General features: G+C 50.7%; 2 protein-coding genes across 2 annotated transcripts; one reads left to right on the forward strand and one right to left on the reverse strand.

Annotated features, from left to right (window-relative positions):
- Window positions 1-4922: 4922 nt before the first annotated feature.
- TREH (trehalase) lies at window positions 4923-23037 on the forward strand (the record flags this gene model as incomplete). The annotated part of the gene is made up of 15 exons (XM_080692335.1): window positions 4923-5011; window positions 17301-17401; window positions 17524-17668; window positions 17750-17837; window positions 18951-19051; window positions 19133-19225; window positions 19330-19446; window positions 19525-19647; window positions 20409-20458; window positions 20565-20759; window positions 21415-21632; window positions 21885-21996; window positions 22330-22442; window positions 22629-22679; window positions 22885-23037. 15 exons carry the CDS (start codon window positions 4923-4925, stop codon window positions 23035-23037), a joined length of 1749 nt encoding a protein of 582 aa, XP_080548461.1.
- LOC308260805 (small ribosomal subunit protein eS24-like) lies at window positions 6835-7143 on the reverse strand (the record flags this gene model as incomplete). Its single annotated transcript, XM_080692348.1, has 1 exon — window positions 6835-7143. The coding sequence occupies one exon, from the start codon at window positions 7141-7143 to the stop codon at window positions 6835-6837; it is 309 nt and encodes a 102-aa protein (XP_080548474.1).
- Window positions 23038-24417: the final 1380 nt, after the last annotated feature.

The raw sequence follows: 24417 nt of genomic DNA on the forward strand, positions 1-24417 counted from the left end.
AATTTTTATTCTTTATTTTGAAACAGGGTCTCACTGAGTTGCAAAGGGCCTCACTAAGTAGTAGCTGAGGCTGTCTGTGAACCGCGATCCTCCTGACTCAGCCTCCCAAATGCTGGCATTACAAGCATGTGCCACCGTGCCCAACTGATGGACTTTTGTAAGGCTTTCAAATGATTTTATTATCAGCTATAAATAGCATGACAGGAAGGTATGTGAGACCTCGTGGCCCAAAGGAAGGGTCTGTGCTTCCAACAAAAGCAACAGTTGGCTCCCTGAAAAGCAACCTGAATGACCACTGCCATAATGACCTACAGGTCTGAGGTGCTGTTCCTACCAAAGAGGAGATGATCTTGCTATGCGACCTCCAAACCTACTGATGTTTAAGTCAATTAGTAGCGATGTTAGAAGGTTTGTTTAGGCTTTTCCTTCATAACTCAGTGAGACCCTGTTTTTTTTTTTTTTTTTTTTTTTTTTTTTTTTTTTAAAAAGACCAATAAAACAGGACTGGATGTGTAGCTCAGGGGTGCAATGCCCCTGGGTTCCATCCCCAGTGCCGCAAAAAATTAAAAAATAAAATAAAATAGGGCTGGGAGTGTAGAGAGGTAGAATGTTCCTGAGTTTAATCCCCAGTGCCCCCCCACACACACATATAAAAAGATTAAGATAAGCTAAATGTGGTGATGTACATTTGTGGTCCCGGTACTTGGAAGGTTTGAGGCCAGCCTCAGTAACATAGCAAATCCCTGTTTCAAGGGTTGAGGGGGATAGCTCCTGTGTTCAATCCCAGTACCACAAAAAATGTATTTTTCTTATTTTTGTGGTGCTGGAGATTGAACACAAAGGTGATTCACTTTTGGACTAAACTCTCAGCGCAACTTTATTTTTATTTATTTATTTATTTTTGTGTGTGTGTTACTGGGGATTGAACCCAGGGACCCCCTACCTTTGAGCTATATACCCCCAGACCCTGGAACAGGGTCTCACTGAGTTGTCAAAGGCCTCACTAAGTTACTGAGTCTGGCTGCGAACCTGCGATCCTCCTGTCAACCTCCCAAGTAGTGGAATTATAAGTGTACGCCACTACACCTGACTCCAATTTTTTTTATTTGAAAAAAGGTCCTGCTAAGTTACTGAGGGCCTTACTAAGTTGCTGATTGTGGTGAGCCGCCATTAAAAGATGGCGCCGGCTTCCTGCCTCTGAGCTTGATTGGCACATGGCTGTGCAGGAAGAAACTCCATATTTGGAGGCTAGGGTTACGTAATACATGACGTGGTGGTGACCTGATGAGCGTGAGCCAGTGAGTGAGTGAGATGTGGCAAGAAGTGATTGGGAGAGTTAATGTTTATAATGCCCCGCGCGAGGCAGATCTTCGCCATTTTTCTTCAACTTGTATCCTGAATAAACGGCTTGCAAGAAGAGCTTCGTGTTGCGTCTTAATCGCTGGTTGAGGGACGCGACAGCTGATCCTTCTAACCCTCGAACCTGTTATCATCCTGTCTCAGCTTCTCAAGTACTGGGATTACAGGCGTGTGCCACCATGCCTAGCTTTAAAAAAAAAAATTACATTTGGAAATAGGGATTTCCACCTTCCTCTGACAAATTGGGAACTCCTGCAGAAAAGAAACCTACATGCCATATAGTAGCCACCTTCTGCAGCTGGGCATTCCTCAGGACACGAGCTTCCAGGTCACCCCTTGTCCTTCACACTCAAGTTGGGGTGCCCATTCATTATTGGAATTTGAGTCTGTAACTGCTGATGGACAGCAAAACCTTCAATTCTTATAAAATGGCCTGTAAAGGCAGAGGGAGTTGCCAAGGACACACAGCCATGATGGCATGGCCAGATCTTCCATCAGGTTTCCTGGGACACAGTTCTTTTTGTGATGCTGAGTATCAAACACGGGCCTCATGCACACTAGGCAAGCGCTCAACCATTGAGCTACATTCCCAGTCCCACAGTTCTGACACAAAAGGCTTCTCATGAGCAGGGCATGGTGGTGCACGCTTGTAATCCCAGGATTTGGGACCCTGGGACAGGAGGATCACAGGTTTGCAGCCAGCCTCAGTTACTTAGGCCCTCTGCAACTTAGTGAGACCCTGTTTCAAAATAAAGAATAAAAAAATGGGGCTGGGGGTGTCACTTAGAGGTAGAATGCCCCTGGGTTCCACCCCCAATACCACATACACAAAAATAATAAAAATAAAAAAGTCTTTCATGAAGATTTAGGAACACTATGACCCCTGGAATTGCAGAGTCTGCATGGGAGCAGAACTGTGTACCTTGAGCTGAGGTCATGGGTGGCATCTGACTGTGCTGGTGTGCTGTGGAGGTGGACCTCTGGGCCTGGCAGGGAGAGGCCCTGCACTGTGGACATGATGGGTGCGCCTGGCCCAGCTGTTCCCACGGTAAGATGGGACATACGTACATACATACATCTGCGAACCACTGCTTTTTCAATAGGCTTTGCTACTGGATGGGAGGAAAGTGTCCCCGGGGAAGTAGAAGAGGAGGGGTTTCTGCAGGTGCTAAGAGTTGGTTTGCAGCCATCCTGAATGACAGTGGCAAGTGCGGCTGCCCCCCGTTTTCTGATCTTCGTGCCTCTTTTGATGGGGGTCTCCAAATGACCGACTTGCGTTACCACGCTAACAGCAAAAGCCGACACCTCTTCAAATCAGACCATTTACGCCAGGCGTGGTGGTGCATGCTCGTCACTGCAGGTTTGTGGTCGCCTCACCTACCTAGTGAGGCCCTCTGCAACTTCGTGAGACCCTGTATCAAAAATAAAGAATAAAAAATTGGGCTGGGGGTGTAGCTCGGAGGTAGAATGCCCCTGGGTTCAATCCCTGGCGCCACAGAGAAAAACAAAACAAAAACAAAAACAAAACAGACCATTTACACTGAGGCACAGTCCTTAATCACAGTCATGCCCAGAACAAAGATTAGGCTGACTGGAGCAGAGCACTGTTGAACTCTGTATTGTTGAACTTTGAAGCATTAGGTTGGTATTAGTTAGGGCTAAGAGTGTACTTCCTTTTTGAGCATTATCCTCCTGATAACTGTCATAATCTCCCTGGACTATCTCTTCAAGAGTCCTAAGTGCTCCTCTGTACTCATCCTTTGTATTCTACCGCCAAACCACACCCCTGCCCTATTTTATTTTTATTTTGAAACAGGGTCTTGCTCGGTTGATGAGAATCTCACTAAGTTGCTTAGATTGTCCTTAAACATGGGATCCTCCTGTCTCAGGCTCCCGATTACAGGCATGTGCCACCACACCTAGCTTGTGGTTAATTTCTTAAAATTGAAAAGCTTGACAAAACAATAATGAATTCTGGTAAAGGTCACTCTGTACCAGTGCAAACTACATCCTTATCTAAACGTGTTGACAAAGTGCAGCCTACAGGAGAGTGTAGTCTCCCTACCGGGAGCCAAGGCCTGGCCTATCAGAAGAAGCTGAGCTTTCAGCCAATCATAGCAGCTGAGCATCCAGCCAATTACAGGCTGTGACCTGCTCAGATGCATCCAAATAAGGTTAATGGCAATTTTGACCAATCAGGCTCTTTTTGTAAGTGACTTCCTTTTTCCCCTCAGTAAATACTGCCTGCTGGCTGCCAGGTGGAACTCCCAGCCTTGACTGGTTCAGGGTGCTGCCGGTCTCACTAATTGTCTCTTTGCTTAAATAAACACCACCAAATTGAATTCGCGTAAAGTTTTGCTAACAGCGACAAACCCTGCTAAAGGGGTCACAGTCAACACCCTTGCCCAGAGTCCTACAAGAGAGGGTACACACTGCTGATCTCAGAGGTGACAGTGGCAGTAAGCTTCCCCCTCTTCCCCATCCCCTCTCTCCCAGGGCCACTTGAGGCCTGAGTCCCTGGCCACCTAAGGCAAACCTAAGCCCACACACTTCCCTGTCGGCTATTCTTTGGGAAACCAAGTGCCTTGTGCTGTGGCCAAGGCCTTTCGCAGGCGGGACATCCCTCCAGCTCCTGCCACAGCCTCCCTGCGCAAGGCCAAGATCTCTGGAGCCAGGCCAGGCTCTCACTGTGCCTTAAGGGTCTGTTCTTCCTACATTGAAGGTCTCCTCCTGCCCAGTCTTTTGGTGTACTCCTAGGTGATCTTCAAGACCCACTGCAAATGTCACCTCTTTAGTGGGTCTTCTGACCCCTCTGCTGTCTGGCTGCATACACTCTCCCGTCCTCACACACAAGATAGTGAGGAGGGTCCCTGGAGTTTTGTACAATAATGGCAACAGAATCTTCTACCATTCTGTTTGCAATGTTAACAAAATGGCCATCTTCTGAGGCTATTGGTTCTGGGTCTGCCCAAGAAACCAGCATTGACTATACCCCTGGACCTCAGCTGCCCATTTTAATGGTTTGCGATGTCGATGTGGGTTCTTGTTCTTAGCTAGTTTAGAAAAACTAGCCAGAACTATACTGTTGCATATACTTAAACAAATTTTATTATTACAAAGGTAGAAAGAAGGGACAGAACAATCAAAGCACTGTGTCAGAGGGACACAGTGGAGTGCCTTGAAAGTAAGACACTGAAGCCGGACGTGGTGGCACACACTTGTAATTCCAGCATTTGGGAGGCTGAGACAGGAGGATCGTGGTTCGTGGGCAGCCTCAGCTATTTAGTGAGGCCCTTTGCAACTCAGTGAGACTGTTTCCAAATAAAGAATAAAAATAGGGCAGGGGATGTAGCTCAGAGGTAGAATGCCCCTGGGTTCCATCCCCAGTGCTAAAAAAAAAAAAAAAAAAAAAAGCAGAAGGGGGGGGGCATCAGGCCACGTTCCAAACACACCGTGCCCCTCTAGGCGGCCACGCCTCAAAGCCTGGACTTTGGCTGCTTTGGATAGGCAGCTGGGCCAGGCTGTGCCCAGTGGGCTTGCTCATTGTCACGGTCATAGCTGGCATGGCCGAGAGGAGCTGGAAGCTGTACCTGCTGCTTCTGCTGGGCCTGGGGCTTCGGTCCCAGGAGGCCCTACCCCCACCCTGTGAGAGGTAGGCATGGAGGGAGGCCAGATAAATCTCTAACCTGTGAAGGTCATTCCTTCAGAAAGAAGGAACAAAAATTGGGTTCCCTTGTGTAGCAAGATTTGTTTCAAGCCCTGGGACCAGCTGGAGCTGCCTGAGGCTGCTTGTGCTGGCCCCTGCCCTGCTGGCCAGAGCCTGCCCCTCAGGTGACCCTCCCAGGATCCTTCCAGAAAACTCTCTCAGTGTTCCTAGCCCGAGTGAGAGCAAGGCCTGTGAGGAACGTGGCTGAGCCTGGGCCCTGAATGCTCTCTCTGTGTCCAGGCAAGTCAGACCCTCTTCCCTGAGCCTCAGCCTCCATCACCAGCTGTGGCGCTGAGCGAGCCCGTCCTGCCTCCGGGGCTCAGGGCTCATCCTCTCTTCACTCCACGTGGGCTCGCAGGCTCGGCTCCCCCAGCTCCCGCAAGAACAGTGAAAACAGACTCTCAGTAGGGAGAGGAGCACAGTGGATGGGAAAATACACCTAGGAGCCAGGGTCAGCTAGAAGCGAGGGGCCTCGCGAGGCACGAGGTGGTGGACATGGGCAAGATGGGAGGAGGTGTCTCTGAGGGGAGGTCAGTAGAAAGAACTGTCTGTTCCTGAGTGGATAGAGAGGACAGCCCAGACACCGACACTGTGATGCAAAGGGCCTGAAGCACCTTTCAAGGTAAAGAACTGGGCCAGGAGTGGGATGGGGCCTGGAGGGGTAGGGCCCCAGAGAAGAGGGGATCAGGCCTTGCTCACCAGTGGTGGGCCGGGGCTGTGCCAAGTGACTCCAAAGGAGACATGTTTTGAAGACTGAGTTATTACAGCTTGCTGATGTCTGTGTAGCGTCTGAAGGGAAGGGAGCTGTCTGGGATGACGAGTAGCTTTGTCCTGAGTTACCAGGACTTCAGCGAGGCTGCGGGGTGGTTCTGTGAAGTGTTAGGTTGCTTGCCATATGTGGGCAAAGAGAACCTGTCGTTGATCCCTAAGGCCGACAGTCAGGATATATTTTCAGGCATGTATAGAATCTCTTGCCATGCCTATCGATAAATTTAACAGCTAACGGGTATGTGTAGACAGGCTGGAGACAGGCCATGTGTGTAGCGAGTTGGGGAATTGAACCAGGTGACATTCTCCAATCTGAGGGAATCCTGGGATCTCCCACAGCCCTGAACTTGTGCTGAAAGGTCTCACCATGCATTGTGCTGAGCCTGGGTGTGGAGTGCGCATGATTCCAGGGGGCTAACACCAGAACTGAATTGCATTTGGTGTCAGAAAATGTGGAGTTCAGCGGGACATGATGGTGCACGCTTGTATTCCCAGTACTTGGGAGGCTGAGACAGGAGGATCACAGGTTCAAAGCCAGCCTTGGCAATTTAGGAAGACCTTCAGCAACCCAGTGAGACCCTGTTTCCAAATAAGAAATAAAATTGGGCTGGCAGCGTACCTTGGAGGTAGAATGCCTCTGGGTTCAATTTCCAATACCAAAATATAAAATAACAAGAAAATGTGGGGTTCAGGAGCTGACAGTGAGACAGGTGGTTTGAGAAAACAAAGAACAGGAAGCCAAGGGGAGGGATTAGATTCCTGTTGGCTAGAGAAGGGCGTGGAAGTGTAGCTGTATTCAGTTATGGGAGGTCAGAGTTCCTTGCCAACAGGATTCATTCATTCATTCATTCATTCCATTTTCTGTGGCACTGGGGATTGAACCCAGGGGCATTCTACCTCTGACCTACACCCCCAGCCCTATTTTCATTTTTGTTTATTTTTTTCAAGTTTTTACAGTTTATTAATCCTTGTGACAAATTCACACAGTCACTGCAGGATCGTTACTCCTTCAGCTTTTTGCCAGCCCCAGCATCGGCCTTTGCAGTCCCCCGGACTTTCTTCATCCTGTTCTTGGGTTCCTTTCGCTGTTTTCTTGAGCCAGTTGACTTGCCACCACCAAAATGGGTCCTGAATCCAAATGCAAAGATGACATCTGGTGTTGTCTTGTACATCTGGGCTAATTTCCCCCAAATTTTCATCTTAGGCACTGTTGCCTTCCCAGGTTGAAGGACATCAATGACGATGTGTTTCCTCTGAAGTAGCTGGTTGGTCATGAGTTTCCTGGTCTGGATCATTACTATGTCATTCATGATGGTGGCAGAACCTCAGAAAAGCAGGGAGGAAGAGTCCCTTCCCACTGTCCAATCATATCAGGAAGAGTCCCTTCCCACTGTCCAATCATATCAGCACACCTTATTTTTTATTTTGAAATGGGGTCTAAGTTACGGAGGACCTAAGTAGCTGAGGCTGGCCTGGAACCTGGGATCCTCCTGTTTCCACCTCCCAAGTACTGGGATTACAAGTGTGTGCTGCCATGCTGGGCGCTAATGATGTTTAGAGATGATGGGCTAAGGGCCTGGAGAGCTGACTTACTGATGCATTAGGCAACGCAAGCTACTAAGAAGAAAGCAAAATATATAATCCCTGCCAGAGGAAGTGGCACACACTCATAATCACAGCACTAGGGAAGCTGAGGCAGGAGGATCACAGGTTTGAGGCCAGCTGGCAAACAGTGAGATCCTGTTTCAAAAATAAAAGCTGGGTGTAATGGTGAACACCTGTAGTCCAAGAACTTGGGAAGCTGAGACAGGAGGATTGCACTTCAAGGACAGTCTTAGCAAGTAGTGAGATTCTCATCAACCTAGTGATATTCTGTTTCAAAATAAAAAGTAAAATAGGGCTGGGGTTGTAGCTCAGAGGTAGAATGCCCCTGGGTTCAATCCTCAGTACCACTACAAAATAAAAAATAAAAATAAAAAAGGTTGGGGGTGTAGCTCACTAGTAGAATCCCTCTCTTAGTTCAATCCCCAGTACCAAAAATAAAGCAAATTACACACACACACACACACACACACACACACACACACACACACACACACTCCATACAGATTGTTATCCTTAACAGCTGACATAAAAGAAAGAGCTGGGCCAAGCTCAGACTGCTCCTCTGGTCCACGCCAAGCGTTGGAGAAGCAAGGCTTACACGTACATGCCGGTAATCCCAGTACTTGAGAGGCTGAGACAAGAGAATCACAGGTTCGAAATCAGCCTCTGCAACTTAGTGAGGCTCTCAGCAACCTAGCCAGACCCTGTTTCCAAATAAGAAATAATATTGGGCTGGGAGTGTAGCTTGAAGGTTCAGTCTCCAGTATCACACACAAAGTGCTGTCCTGATGGGTCCTTGGTTAGAAATGCAAAGGTTGATGGGATTTAGGTGAAAGCATGAATGAAAATTGCTTGAGTAGGTTTTAGTTATTGGTTTTGGGGATCAAACCCAAGGTCTCATGCCTGCTGAGCATATGTGCTACTGGGCATGCACCCAGCTCCTGTTCTAATGGTTTTTTGTAATACTGTATTTGGCTGGAAAACTCTCCATTGTGGAGTACCATAAAGCAGGAGGTGAACCCAGGGGCGGTGGGGCTGCCCCAGTCCATGTGGCCGTCCCCCTTCTGTGGAGCATGGAGCGGTCCTAGAGAAAATCCTCTGAGCTTCTCTCAGCCCAGCTGCTGAAACTTTGGACTAGGGCATTTCCAGTTGAGAGGTAATTATTAGCTTGATATCCATTACTTGAAATTGCCCCTACACCTGGAGGATATAAGATATTGTTAAAACTTGTGGGTGATAGCCCGGGTGTGGTGGCACATGCTTGTAATCCCTGTACTTGGGAGGCTGAGGCAGGAGGATCACAGGTTCAAGGACAGCCTCAGCAAGTAGTGAGCCTTTTATCAGCCTAATGAGACCCCGTTTCAAAATAAAAATATAAAATAGGTCTGGGGATATAGTTCGGAGATGGAATTCCCCTGGGTTCAATCTCTAGTACTATAAAACAAAACAAAACAAAAACCTGGTGATGATGTTGGAGGCGTGATTTCAGAGGGAGGGCAGTGCCGTAGTAAAACATTCATGGGTGTACAGAGCGTGGCACCAGGGACAGAGGTCTTCAGTGTGCGCAGGAGCAGGTGGACTCTTGTCCCCTGGGAAATGACTTTGAAATCGCTTAAGGAGCTGCCAGATTCTGTGCGGGCTTGTAAAATGCCTGTTAAGCAGCTCTCAGTGGGCCAGCAGAGCCGCCGGTTTATGGTGGAAGTTCCCAGGTGAACAAGCAGCAGTTTGTGGCTGCTGCTCTGATCGAAGGAGGCGAGAAGTCAACGTTGGAGGCTGAACTGCATATGCTTTGCCATTGGCTTTGGGTTTGACCAGTTCTTGGAAAGAGCCAATGACCAGCCATATGGTCAGGCAGAAGAACTACGGAAAACTGCTCTCTAAAAACAATGGCCCCAGCCGGGCACGGTGGCGCATGCTTGTAATCCCTGTACTTGGGAGGCTGAGACAGAAGGGTGCAGCCTCAAGGCCAGCCTCAGCAACTTAGCAAGACCCTTTGCAACTTAGTGAGATGCTGTTCAAAATTTAAAAAATGCAAAGAACTGGGGGTATAGCTCAGAGGTAGAACTCCCCTGAGTTCAATACCCATACACACACACACACACACACACACACACACACGTATACACACACATATACACACACACACACACGTACACACACACACACACAGAACAATGCTCTTTGGGTGTGGCCCTGTGGAGTCAATATAGAAATTTTAGAAGTATGTTAAACCAAGACAGGTTGTTGCCAGGTGTGCTGGCACACACTTGTAATCCCAGTACTTGGGAGACAGGAGAATCGCCAGTTTTTGGATGGCCTCAGCAACTTGTGAGGCCCTCCACAACTTAGTGAGGCCCTGTTTCAAAATAAAGAATAAAAATAGGGCTGGGGGTGTAGCTCAGAGGATGCCCCTGGGTTCAACCCCCAGTACCAAAAAAGAAAAAAGAAGCCGGATGTGGTGGCGCACACTTATAATCCCAGCATTTGGGAGGCTGAGACGGGAGGATCACAGTTCACAGCCAGCCTCAGCTACTTAGTAAGGCTCTTTGCAACTCAGTGAGACCTTGCTTCAAAATAAAAAATAAATAGGGCTAGGAGCCAGGGGGTGGTGACACACGCTTGTAATCCCAGCACTTGGGAGGCTGAGACAGGAGGATCACACAGGTTCGAAGCCAGCCTCAGCTACTTAGTGAGGCTCTCAGCAACTTAGTGAGAACCTGTTTCCAAATAAAAAATATAAAAATAGGTCTGAGAGTATAGCCCAGAGGCAGAAAGTCCCTGGGTTCCACCCCTAGTATCACTCACACACACACACACACACACACACACACACACACACACAATAGGGCTAGGAGTGTAGCTCAGAGGTAGAATGCCCCTGGGTTCCATCCCCAGTACAAAAAAGAAAGAAAAAAGAAAGAAAGAAAGACAAAAAAGAAAAAGAAAAAGAAAAAGAAAAAAAGAAAGGTTGTTGCCTATGAGAAAGATCTCCAGATCTCCTTCCAGAATCAGAATTTAATTAGAGAAAAGTGGAGATTCCTGTGTCCCACTAGGGTCCATGAGATTAGGAGACATTGGGAGCTAGAGCACTACAGAGATAAGCTGAATGGAAGCAAGCATATTCTTCCTCATTCCTCTGAGGCACAAAATACCACTAAGCTGTTCTGACAGGGCATGGTGGTGCACACCTGTAACCCCAGTGCTTGGAAGGCTGAGACAGGAGGATCTCAGGTTTGAGGCCAGCCTCAGCTACTTGTAGCAAGGCCCCCTGCAACGTAGTGAGACTCTGTTTCTAAATAAAAATCTAAAATAGGACTGCAGGTGTAGCTCAGAAGTAGAATGCCCCTGGGACACACTCTCTCTCTCTCTCTCTCTCTCTTACACACACACACACACACACACACACACACACACACACACACACACTATTCTGTCAACAAGAGAGACAGAGATTGCACATGGCGGTGGACAGACTCCCCCAGGGGGAGGCCCTTCCTGGAAGGCTATAAGTCTTTTTTTTTTTTTTTTTTTTTTTTCCGCTGTACTGAGAATGGAACCCAGGGGCATTCTACCTCTGAGACATACCCCCAGCCCTATTTTTTATTCTTTATTTTGTTTTATTTATTTATTTATTTATTTATTTATTTATTTTATTTTTGGTGGTACTGGGGTGGAACCCAGAGGTTTTCTACTTCTGGGCTATACTTTCAGACCTATTTTTATATTTTATTTGGAAACGGGGTCTCACTAAATTGCTGAAAGCCTCACTAAGTAGCTGAGGCTGGCTTCGAACCCGTGCGATCCTCCTGTCTCAGCCTCCAAAGCGCGGGGATTACAAGCGTGCGCCACCACGCCCGGCTTTTTATTCTTTATTTTGAAACAGGGTCTCACTGAGTTGCAGAGGGCCTCACTATGTAGCTGAGGCTGTCCGCGAACCACGATCCTCCTGTCTCAGCCTCCCAAATGCTGGGATTAGGAACCTACGCCACCACACCCGGCTGGCTACAAGTCTTTCTAACAGGAACAGATAGGGGTCCGTGTATCAAGTGTAGATGCAATGCTCAAAGTGCTGTCAAAGGACAAGAACAGAAGATAGCGCACAAATTTGACCCGTGGCCAGACTAGGGGCAGACAGTTGCATAATTACGAATTTGTCTGTCCTTCGACCTGGGTTTGTGGGAGGTAGTCTCTGAGCCTTTGGAATTTCCCAAATGCTGGGAGTGTCTTTAGTATTCATGATGAGTTGATGCTGGGGAGCCTGCGCTAGAGAGATGGCTCTGGGTGGGAGCAGGTCGTGCCAGAGAGATTGACCGTGCGGTGAGAAGGCTGAGGCTTTGGCCAGCTGGCAGCAGCTCACCTCCTACTTCTGGGGAGAGCAGGCGAGCCGGAGACTGATTTCACTTATGAGGCCAATGACTCAGTCACTCGTGTCTACGTGTGAATATCCAAACTCTAGACACTGGAGATCGGCAAAACGTCCTGGTTGTAAAACACATGGGTGTGCAGGCCGGGCGCTGTGCCCTGATCTAGGACGAGGACCCGAGCTCTGCCCTTCCCACACCCACCCTGTGCACCTCTTCATTTGAATCCTTATGAGAAAAAAACTATTGTCCTAAGTACAGTTTGTACACTGTACTGATTTGCATCTTTAAGGGAAAACTATAATCGTAAGTATAGCACTTACATGTTAGCCATGTTAGCAAATCAACAAATTGGAGGGAGTAGTGGGAACCCCCAGATCTGCAACCAGTTGATGTGAAGTGTGAACAGCCTGAGGACGCCCAAGACTGCAGCTGGCACCCAAAGTGAAGGTGGCTTCATTGGACCTTGCCCTCAACAGTCTAGTTAGCATCAAAAATTAATTGCAGGGTGTATTCATTCAAGTCACCCCTCCACGCCAGTCTGGTATGGAGCTATGCCTATCCTCTGTATTTCTATCTTTCTAATAAACTTCTTAAAAAAAATTAATTGCACAACCGGGCGTGGTGGCGCACGCTTGTAATCCCCGCGCTTGGGAGGCTGAGACAGGAGGATCGCGCAGGTTCGAAGCCAGCCTTAGCTACTTAGGGAGGCTCTCAGCAACTTAGTGAGACCCTGTTTCCAAATAAAGTATAAAATAGGTCTGGGAGTATAGCCCGGAGGTAGAAAGCCTCTGGGTTCCACCCCCAGTACATACATACATGCATACATACATACATACATACATACATAATAAGGTGGTGCATGCCTCTATCCCTGTACTTGGGAGGTTGAGACAGGAGGACAGCAGGTTCAAGGACAGCCTCAACAAGTACTGAGATTCATCAACCTAGCGAGACCCAATTTCAAGATAAAAATAAGATGAGGCTGGGAGTATAGCTCGGAGGTAGAATGCCCCTGGGTTCAATCCCCAATACCACAAGAATAAATAAATAAGGAAATAAATAAGTAATAAAAATGACTGGGGTGTATCTAAGAAGTAGAATGACCCTGGGTTCAATCTCCAGTGCTACAACAAAACAAAACAAACAAAGCAAATTCCGTTTGCTCCACGCTGGGGGAACTTGTCTTCCTGAAAGCCCCTTTTCATCCCCGGGCCAGTATTGTTTAGTACTCTACGTATGTTGTTGCTTTTGTGAATTAAAGGCATGAATGCAGTTAGGATACATGTTTTGTGCCCCAAAACAGTGGATTCCCCATACTAGGGTTGTATTAGTGGTGGTCACACTGAAACCTAACTTAGTTTGAGTACTTGATAAGATCTCCAGTAATCTTCCCGTCTCAGGACGCGGGTCCTCAGGAGAGACTGAACATACCAGGCCATGCCTCCCATTTCCCTCCCATCAAGACCCTTCCCCTCCCTCCTGTCCACAAAGATGGCCACCTGCACTTGTCGGCACAGTGCATGGCAGGGTGTCAGTGGGACCGGTGGTGCTGTATTTGCTCCATTATTATTTTTATTTATTTATTTATTATTATTATTATTTTTTTTTGGTTGGTACTGGGTTCCTGGAAGCCCTTTTACCTCCGGCTACACTCCCATGGGCTACACTCCCAGATCTATTTTTGTACTTTTTTATGTGGAAACAGGGTCTCTTAAGCCAGCGCGGCTGGCTTCGAACCTGCATGATCTTCCTGTCTCTGCCTCGCAAGCGCGGGGATTACAAATGTGTACCACCACGCGCGGCCTATTATTATTATTATTATTATTTGCAGGCCTGGGGATGGAACCCAGAGGCATGCAACCTCCGAGCTACACCCCCTGCCCTATTTTTTATTCTTTATTATTATTATTATTATTATTATTATTATTATTATTAGTGGTGGTGGTACTGGAGTTCCTGGAAGCCCTTCTATCTCTGGGCTACACTCCTAGACCTATTTTTTTATTTGGAAACAGGGTCTCTTAAGCCAGCGCAGCTGGCTTCAAACCTGCGTGATCCTCCTGTCTCTGCCTCCCAAGCGCGGGTATTACAAGCGTGTGCCACCACGCCCGGCCTATTATTATTATTATTATTATTTTTTGCAGGCCTGGGGATGGAACCCAGAGGCATGCGACCTCCAAGCTACACTCCCTGCCCTATTTTTTATTCTTTATTATTATTATTATTATTATTATTAGTGGTGATACTGGGGTTCCTGGAAGCCCTTCTACCTCCAGGCTACACTCCCAGACCTTTTTTTTTTATTTGGAAACAGGGTCTCTTAAGCCAGCGCAGCTGGCTTCGAACCTGCGTGATCCTCCTGTCTCCGCCTCCCAAGCGCAGGGATTACAAGCATGGGCCACCACGCCTGGCTTATTCTTTATTTTGAAACTGGGTCTCACTGAGTTGCAGAGGGCCTCACTAAGTAGCTGAGGCTGTCCATGAACCACGATCCTCTGGTCTCAGCCTCCCGAATGCTGGGATTACAAGCGTGCGCCACCACGCCTGGCTATTCGCTCCATTATAATCAGGGACTTTGCAAGCATTGGATTATCAAGGTTTATGGCTACGCAGTGGCTTGTCTGCCACCCAGCAAACTATATAGCTCATGGGAACAGTAGGGAGTCATTTCTGGAAATTCCTTCCCAAATGCTCTGCTGTAACTGGAACCTAAGAGTCAAAAGACTAGCATATCCCTAGAGTTACATTCCATCCTCAGCAACTGGTCCAGCTCAGCATCTGATGCTGTGACCTGGGTGGAGGAGGGCCTCTTGAGCTCCCAGGCTGCCACTGGACCCACCAGGCTCTGAAAGCCAGGGTGCTGCCGGCAACTGCATGCCTCCCCCCTTTCAGGCATCTGGTACAGCATGCTAAAAGACAGCCTTATTCTCTTGTTCCGAGACCCGCTCCAGGTACCAGTGTGACACTGGTGAGTGTTCCCAGGCGCAGAACTTGTGGAGAGCAGCTGTGTTCACAGACTACCCCGGTGTAGTCCAATGGGGTGAAGGCCCAGAATACCTTATCAGCTCCTCCGAATTACTGAATACAGGGTTCAGGACATAGCCGGAGCCTCTTGCTTGTAAACTACCCTGGCTCCTGACATCCACAGCTGCACCATTGCCCTGGAACCACTGGGTTAGGCAGGAAAAATCAGTTGCGGTGATGTGGAGGAACTGCATGGTTATGCCACCTCTTTCCCTGGATCCACCAGAGCAGAGGACTCTCCAGCGGGTCCCCCCTCGCAGTCATGTGGAGTACGTCCACTCTGCGAAGGCGTGCACTTCAGACAACCAATGTCTAAATGGCCAGTTTTGGTTTTTTCCTAGCCCACGCATACAAGGAGGCTTGTGCACAATAAAACATGTCCCTGTGATTTGACCCACTGTCGGCCACTAGGGATCGTACATGGCCCAGCAGTCCACATGGTACAGTATTTTCTGTTCCAAGATAGCATTTTATAGAATAGTGAGCTTTTGCTTCTGTCCCCAGGTATACACCGCAGCCTTACATTTATATAGTGATTTCCATTGGGCTCTGCCCTACACGGGCATCACTTTACTAGATCAGAGTTTTTGTTTTTTGGTACTGAGGATTGAATGCAGGGACATCCTACCTTTGAGCCACAGCCCCTACCCTTCAGCCCTTTTTATTCTTTATTTTGAAACAGAGTCTCCTACAGGTTTACACCACCACACCATACTTAATATTTCAGTTCATTTTTAACTTTTTTTTTTGCCATACTGGGGATGGAACCCAGGGGCATTCTACTTATAGGCTACACTCCCAGCCCCATTTTTTATTCTTTATTTTGAAACAGGGTCTCACTAAGTTCCAGAGGGCCTTACTCAGTAGCTGAGGCTGGCCTTAAACCTGAGATCATCCTGTCTCACCCTCCCAAGTACTGGGATTACAAACATATACCACCATGCCCAGCAGTATTTCAGTTTTTCACTGACCATCTGGCACTGCCTATCAGTCAGTAAAAACTCAAAACTAAGACAGGAGGATCGCAGGCTTGAGACTAGCCTCAGCAACTAGACCATAAGCAATTTAGCAAGACCTTATTTCAGAATAAAAAATAAATAGAGCTGGGGGTTAGCTCAGAGGCAGTGTCCCTGGGTCCAATCTCAAGTACCAGGTTCGAAGTCAGCCTCAGCTACGTAGTGAGGCTCTCAGCAACTTAGTGAGACCCTGTTTCCAAATAAATTATAAAATAGGGCTTGGAGTATAGCCCAGAGGTAGAAAGCCCCTAGGTTCCACCCGCCAGGATCACAAAAAAAAAAAAAAAAAAAAAAAAAGCCAGTCATAGTGACCCTTATTTATTATTTATTTATTATGATTAAATTTTGGTGGTACTGGGGTTCCTGGAAACCCTTCTACCTCCGGGCTACACTCCCAGACCCATTTTTATATTTTTATTTGGAAACAAGGTCTCTTAAGCCAGCGCGGCTGACTTCAAACCTGTACGATCCTCCTGTCTCCGCCTCCCAAGCGCGGGGATTACAGGTGTGCGCCACAACGCTCGGCATATATTTATAATCCTAGTACTTGGGAGGCTGAGACTAGAGAATTGCAGGTTTGCAGTCTCAGCAACTTAGTGGGACACTCCACAACTTAGTGAAACCCTGTTTCAAACTGAAAAAAAAAAAATAGGACAAGGATGTAGCTCAGAGGTAGAATGCCAGTGGGTGGCTCAATCCCTAGTACCACACGCACACAAAAAAAGAAAAGCAATAATAGAGGAATTTTATCACTCAACTCCGAAATCACAGCAAGGAACATAGCATGTGGTTCCGTGCATTGGGCTCTTCTTCAGAGCTTCCCCGTCAGAGTGAATGGTCTTTGAAACAAGATAGTGTCTGTCACTCCTAAACCCAGCGGCTTTTTAGTGTGTGTGTGTGTGTGTGTGTGTGTGTGTGTGTGTGTGTGTGTGTGTGAAATACGATGGTGTCCCCACCCGATGAGTTCCTAAAGAAACCATTCCCACTCTTCTGGGCACTGACTACTTTATCTGAAAGGTCCTCTGACCTCACCACGACACTAAGGGCATCTGCGTTTCCAGATTCCTTGTTTTGATGAGCGCTCAAGAGCAAGCTAGTCATTCTCTCAGATGACACCCATCGTGCATTTTTCTGCTCCAAAATCTCCACAATTGCCACTGAGTGCACTCACAGACTTCGCTGTGATCCCTTCTGGTGGGGTCCACACAGACTGTTGACCATGCCGGCTCCCAGGTTCTCACACACCGCTGATTAAAGCACCAAGCTCCTTTTGCTCACCGGGTAGCCTCTGCTGTTTCAAATGAACACCCAGTGTGGGCTCTGGCGTGTGTCTCGACCACCTTTGAATGCCACCACGGTACACAGTTCACGGTCCTCGCCCAGCCTGGGGAGTGTGCCCTGAGCAGCCTGCCCCAGGCCCAGACCCTCCTCTGATCCTCCCTCACCCTGTCTCTGCAGCCAGATCTACTGCTACGGCGAGCTCCTGCACCAGGTTCAGATGGCCAAGCTCTATCCAGACGACAAGCAGTTTGTGGACATGCCACTGTCCACCACTCCAGGTGAGGCGACCCTGCCTCCTCTGGAACCTTCCACCCATAGAAGGTGGGGGCAGAGGCAGGCAGAGGGGCCCCCCGATGTGGCTCCAGACAGCCCACCTACCCTCCCATCTCCTGTTCCCCAGACCAAGTCCTGCAGAACTTCAATGAGCTAGAGGCAGCCCACAACCACAGCATCCCCAGGCAGCAGCTGCAGGAGTTCGTCCAGCAGCACTTCCAGGCTGCAGGGCAGGAGCTGCAGGCCTGGACCCCCGAGGACTGGAAAGACAGGTAGGACTCCAGGCAGCGCCCAGGAGAGGGCCCCTGGATGGGACTGCCTCCCTGAGCCCTGTGGGGCCGGTGCTCTTCCAGCCCCAGGATCCTGCAGAAGATCTTAGACGTCAAGCTGCGTGCCTGGGCAGGCCAGCTGAACCAGATCTGGAAGATGCTGGGGAGGAAGGTAGCGGTATCCTGGGCCTGACCTACGAGCTGGGGAGGAGAGGGGCTGTGCCAGTGGGGTCCACAGTGCTCCAGAGCCAGATGTCTCCTGAGAACAGAGCCCCCAACCACTTAGGTCACCAAACAAAAGTCCTATAGAATATCTGAGGTCCAGAGGAAGTACCTTTGCCCCTTCATCCCACCAGGTGGCCTCCGACACCCCCTCCCCCAGGCAAACCTAGCCCATCTTGGGTCAGAAGTGAGTATGCTCTTGGAGCTGGCCTTGCCCTGGCTCCAGCTGCTGGACTTCCTGCTGGCCCTCTCCCTTTCTGAGCTCTGGGGCTAGGCCCCTGTGGCCCCTTTTGTCCCTGGTGGCAGGAACACACCTGAGCCCTGTTCTGCTGCTTCCTCAAAGTGACTGAGGTGGAGCCAGGCAGGGTGGCCCAAGCCTGTAATCCCAGTACTTTGGAGGCTGAGACAGGAGGATCGCAGGTTCAAGGATAGCCTCAGCAATTTAACTAGATTCTCAATAAGCTAGCAAAACCCTGTTTCAAAATAAAAAATAAAATGAGTCTTGGGGTATAGCTCAGAGGTAGAATGCTCCTGGGTTCCATATCCAGCACCACAAAATAAATAAATAAATAAATAAATAAATAAATAAATAAATAAAGTGACTGAGGCAGGCTGAGGTTTCTACTGATACCACGTGCTCTAGAACTGCTGGGAATGGCCAAGCAAGGACTTGATTGTCCTGGGCAGACCCCAAGCTGGTCCTACCACATGTGTCGAACATGGGGAAAGGGTGTGGGGTCCCGTTCTGACCTGAGCCAGAGATGGGAGGCTGGTTCTCTGGGCCTGGATTGGTGGTGGCAGCAGTTATATGGGGGTTAAAGGAAACCACAGAGCACCCCATTGCCCTTAGCCCTCTGGCTCACAGTAAGAGCTGCTGTCTCTTGGTCCTTTGCCTGGTGCCAAGCGGAGTGGTCAGGGCTCCTATACATTTTAGTAGAGTCGGGACCCCAAGGGCTGGCACATGGAAAGCAAGGCCACCAAGGCGGCTGGCCTGGACCCCACAGGGAGAGCTGCAGAGATAGCTGTGGCCACTGGGCTCCCCCGCACCTCTCTCCAACTTCAGATGAAGCCCGAGGTTCTCAGCCACCCTGAGCGATTCTCTCTGATCTATTCACAACACCCCTTCATTGTCCCTGGTGGACGCTTTGTTGAGTTCTACTACTGGTGAGTCCCCAGGACAGCGGTGGGGACCCCGGGCCAGTGCCCTGCTGGCCTGGGGTTGCAGCCTGACTGTCCCTCCCCTAGGGACTCCTACTGGGTGATGGAAGGCCTGCTCCTCTCTGAGATGGCCGGAACCGTAAAAGGCATGCTGCAGAACTTCCTGGACCTGGTGAAGACGTAAGAAGGGGCTGGGGGAGAAGCGAATATACTGTGGGGTTGGAGCTGGTCATGCCCTGGCTCTGGCTGCTGGACAGAGGACATCAGCAGGCCTCCTTTGGCAGCTATGGGCACATCCCCAATGGTGGACGTGTGTACTACCTGCAGCGGAGCCAACCCCCTCTCCTGACCCTCATGATGGATCAGTATGTGGCTCATACCAACAACATCACCTTCCTACGGTGGGTGCCCCGCCCGGCTGCCCTGCAGGCCCATCCAGGGCCGGGCCCCTGCTGAGGCGCTGCTTGGCTCCGCTGCAGGGAGAACATCGAGACTCTGGCCTTGGAATTGGACTTCTGGACCAGGAACAGGACCGTCTCTGTGAACTTGGGGGGAAAGAGCTACGTCTTGAATCACTATAATGTCTCCTATGGCAGACCCAGGTGAGGCACTGCCCAGCCAGCCTAGTTGCACACACCTGTAGACTGAGATAGGAGGATTGAAGTTTTGTGGCCAGCATCGGCAACTTTATGGGCCCTCTGTAACTGAGACGCTGTTTCAAAATTAAAAAAAAAAAAAGCCGGGCGTGGTGGCGCACGCTTGTAATCCCCGCGCTTGGGAGGCTGAGACAGGAGGATCGCACGGGTTCGAAGCCAGCCTCAGCTACTTAGTGAGGCTCTCAGCAACTTAGTGAGACCCTGTTTACAAATAAAATATAAAAAAAGGTCTGGGAGTATAGCCCGGAGGTAGAAAGCCAGCCCCTGGGTTCCACCCCCAGTATCACAAAAAAAAAAAAAAAAAAAAAAAGCCAGGCGTGGTGGCTCACGCTTGTAATCCCACCACTTGGGAGGCTGAGACAGGAGGATCGCACAGGTTTGAAGACAGCCTCAGCTACTTAGTGAGGCTCTTAGCAACTTAGTGAGACCCTGTTTCCAAATAAAATATAAAATAAGTCTGGGAGTATAGCCCAAAGGTAGAAAGCCCCTGGGTTCTACCCCCAATACCACCAAAAAAATAAATAAATAAAATAAATAAATAAAAAGGACTGGGAGTGTAGTTCAGAGGTAGAATGCCCTAGAGTTCAATCCCCAGTCACACACACACACACACACACACACACACACACACACACCATCACCCATCTCAACCTGAGTAGAAGGCCAAGCGCCTTCTGGCCCTAGTTCTTCCCTCTCCTCTGCACCAGGCCAGAGTCCTACAGCAAAGACATGGAGCTGGCGGAAACCTTACCAGAAGGTAAGTAGCTGCCAGGTGAGGGAGACCTGGGGAGGCCAGGTGGGCCTCTGAAGTGTGTGTGTCGGGCCTCCCTCTACAACCAGGCTGGCCTGCTCTGTCCTCACAGGGGACCGGGAGGCTCTGTGGGCCGAGCTCAAGGCTGGAGCTGAATCTGGCTGGGACTTCTCTTCCCGCTGGCTGTTTGGAGGCCCAAACCCCGACCTGCTCAGTAGCATCCGAACCAGCAAACTGGTACCTGTGGACCTGAATGCCTTCCTGTGTCAAGCAGAGGGGCTGATGAGCAGCTTCTACTCTAGGCTGGGTGAGTGCCTGCAGGAGGGTGCCAGCATGGGGTCCTGCCTTGGCTATGGAACTGCAGGCAGGGTTAAGGGCAAAGGGTAAGCCTGGACTGCCGTGTCTTCACACACACCCCCTTTGTGCTATGAGGGGCTCTAGGGCTAGTTTCCACTGTCTTTCCCCAGAGATGCCTTCCCCCAGCATCAGGGGAACCCACAGCCAGTGAGTGCCCTGGGGACAGTAGACACAGCCAGGGTAAGTGGCCAGAGCAGGCCTGGGAGCTGTCCAGAGCCATTTGCCCTGGGACTCCATGATCAAGCTTGAAAAATGGTGTGCCTCCTGGTTCTCAGAGCCTTCTAGCCCTCTGGGAGGAGCATCAATGGAAGAGGTGAGGGAAAAGACATCTAAGGCAGAGCTACCAGTCAGGCTCAGCTGGCTGGGTGAGGTGGCGCATGCTTATAATTCCAGCATTTGGGAGGCTGAGACCGGAGGGTCAGTTTGAGGACAGCCTCAGCTATTTAGTGAGGCCTTCTGCAACTCAGTGAGGCCTGTTTCAAAATAAAGAATAAAAACTAGGCCTGTGGTATAGCTCGGAGGTAGAATACCCCTGGGTCCCATCCCCAGTACTGCCAAAATAAATATAAAAATAAATAAATAAATAATAAAAGCAATCCCCCCAGGGAACGACTTCCAGGCTGCCAAGTACAGGGATCTACAGGCTCAGCGCTTGGCTGCCATGAATGCTGTCCTGTGGGATGAGCAGAAAGGTGCCTGGTTTGACTATGACTTAGAGAAGGGGAAAAGGAACCCTGACTTTTACCCCTCCAACCTTGCCCCGCTCTGGGCTGGCTGCTTCTCTGACTCTGGCGTCGTGGACAAGGCTCTGAAATACCTGGAGGTGAGAGGCAGTGGCCAGTCTGGGACCCTGGAAGCAGGACTGTCCCCTCCCTCTGAGCAGGGACCAGACAAGGCCAGGACAGGTCACACTGCTGGTGTGCACCTGGGGCTCAGCCTGGAGGTTCCACTATGGCCACACGGGGGCAGCCATGAGTCAAGAAGAGGGGGGAGGCTCCCTAGGCTTCCCAGGGCCCAGCACACTGGCCCCCTGTCCAGGCCACACCCAGTCACAGCAATGTCTGGAACCTTCTAGGACAACAAGATCCTGACCTACCAGCATGGGATCCCCACCTCTATCCTGAAGACTGGCCAGCAGTGGGACTTCCCCAATGGCTGGGCCCCCCTGCAGGACCTGGTCATCAGAGGTAGGGAGGCAGGCCTGGGCAGCTGCCAGGGCCCAACTGCAGGGTATGGGTCAGTACCCTGCAACAAGGAAGTGACTGGAGGAGCCAGCCCCTCCTTTCCCTGGCTCCTCTGCTCCCTTGGCTGCCCCCTCAGCAAACATGTGCCCCCCACCTGTCCAGGGAACTTGCTTGCCCTCCTCCCCGGCTCCACACTCAGCCTGGACTAGATGGTGCCATGGCTCCAGAGGGTGGCCCTAGGGCCCAGCCAGGCCTCCTTCCCTCCAGGGGTCACATAGGCCCGGCCCCTGCTTTGCCTGGGATGGAGACTCAGGACCTCCTTGGGGTGGGGTCTAGGCTTGGCCAAGTCACCCTCACCTCAGACCCAGGAAGTGGCTTTCCAGCTGGCCCAGAACTGGATCCAGACCAACTTTGACGTCTACTCCCAAAAGTCAGCCATGTATGAGAAGGTGAGCTGCAGGTGGCCTGTCCGCCAGGGTAGGAGTGTCTGTGAGGCTTGGCCAGGCCCAGGGGAGGCACAGTGGCCACTCTCAGCACCGCAGGCTGTAGCTGCTGGCCAGAGCATCTTCTCCTGGGGCTCCATGGCGTGTGGCCCCGGGCAGAGCCTTATCACCTGCATGTCCTCTTGTCCCCAGTATGACATCAGCAACGGACAGCCAGGTGGCGGAGGGGAGTATGAAGTTCAGGTGAGTGGGCTAGCACCTGACAGGCAAATCCTGGGGTCCACACACATTCCACAAGGGACGTGACCTTCCCCCCCAGCATTAATGCACCCTCCTGTGGGCCCTGGGGAGGGCCTGACTGGTGCTTCTTGGTGCCCCCGGGCAAAGAGATCCTACACTCTAACTCAAACGGTGCAAAGCTCTGGTTCTTGGCTTTGCCTTGCTCCAGGAGGGGTTTGGCTGGACCAATGGTGTGGCCCTGATACTCTTGGACCGCTATGGTGACCGGCTGACCTCAGGGTCCCAGCTGGCTCTTCAGGCACCCCATGGCCTGGTGGCTGCCCTTCTGCTCTACCTCCTGTTCAACTTCCTGCTGCAGTGATGGTGACCACAGGACAGCCTCACCGCCTGCCCCGCCTCTTGTTTCCCCGTGTGACCCCAGATCCTGCCCCATTAAACCACTTCACCTTTCTTGCCTCCCCTGCCTCAGCCTCCACCCCGGCCTTCCCTCTCTCACGGTGCAGTGGGGCAGGGCAGTGACTGAGGGGCCAGGGACGGGCCTGGGTTCCTCCTGGGACCTCCTGGGTGGAATCCTGCTGGAGGAGACCTTCTTACCACACCCCCATGTCCCCCAACCCCACACCCTACATGATCTGGCCTTCCACACACGTACATAGTCCAAATGCTTTATTGTTCTGCTGAAATGCTTACAAATACTGAAAAACACCCAGCAGGGGCCCAGGCCATGGGGGCGCTGTGCTGGGGAGGAGGGCAGGGGAGGGGGCTTAGTGTTAAGGCAGCAAAGGGCTGAGGCCACATGGCTGAGGCCTGGTCTTCTTCCCCCCGTCCCATCACCCTTTGGGGCTGAGGAGAGGGCGGCCCCCTTGCTACCCTCTCCTGCTCGGCTTCTCCTCTGGGAGCTCTGAGCAGTCTTCCTCCCTGTCAGGAACCTATCCTGTCAGAGCCCGGGAAGGACCTTGCGACTTGCTACCCCTGTGCATCTCTGCTCCTCTGGTCGCCATCCCTGGCATCGTCCCTTCTGGCTCTAAGCAAGGCACGAGTGGGAGGGAGAGAGCTGGAGTGTAGGCGGAGACAGGCAACAGGCAGGGAGGTGTCAGTCCCCCTCTGCATGAGATGCCCATGGGCCTGGGCTGGAGAGATGACGGCACGTACCCTCAGAGGCCCAGAGCGGAAGCAGTGGGCCGAGTGATTAGTATGTAACCATGGTGATGAAGCAGTCACCATGGAGACCATGGGGATGGGTCTCCACCATGGGGATGGGGCTGGGACCTCAAGGGTGATACCTGCAGTCTGGCCCCTGAGCAAAGTAGTAGGTCCGGTGAGGGAGAAGCAAGGCAGAGACTGCCAGCCGCTCTGGAGTGGCTCTGCTCAGCCCCAGGCCCTTGCAGAGGGCGTGAGGCAAGAGGGGATCTTTGGCAGATTCTGGTACCATAATTTGTCCTTTACAAAGATAAAGCAGGCTGGGGAGAGCAGTCACCAGGTTGGAGTTGAGGCCTCTTTGTGATGGGTCCACAGCTGCAGGGGCCCTGTGCCGGCAGGACTCTGAGCCGTTACTGCAAGTTCTGGGCTCCTAGGAAGCAGCAGACCTACTACCCATCTTTCCTCTTCTGAGCCCAGAAACTCACAGGACAGGTCCTTACAGAGTGTCACAAAGTCATCTTGCACACACGCCTGGCTCACGGTGTCATCTGTCTACAAGGCCAGTGGAGCAGAGGTGGCTGGGTACGGGTCCTGGGCCGCC

The sequence above is a fragment of the Muscardinus avellanarius genome (assembly GCF_963383645.1).
Source record: "Muscardinus avellanarius genome assembly, chromosome: 1".
NCBI lineage: Eukaryota > Metazoa > Chordata > Mammalia > Rodentia > Gliridae > Muscardinus > Muscardinus avellanarius.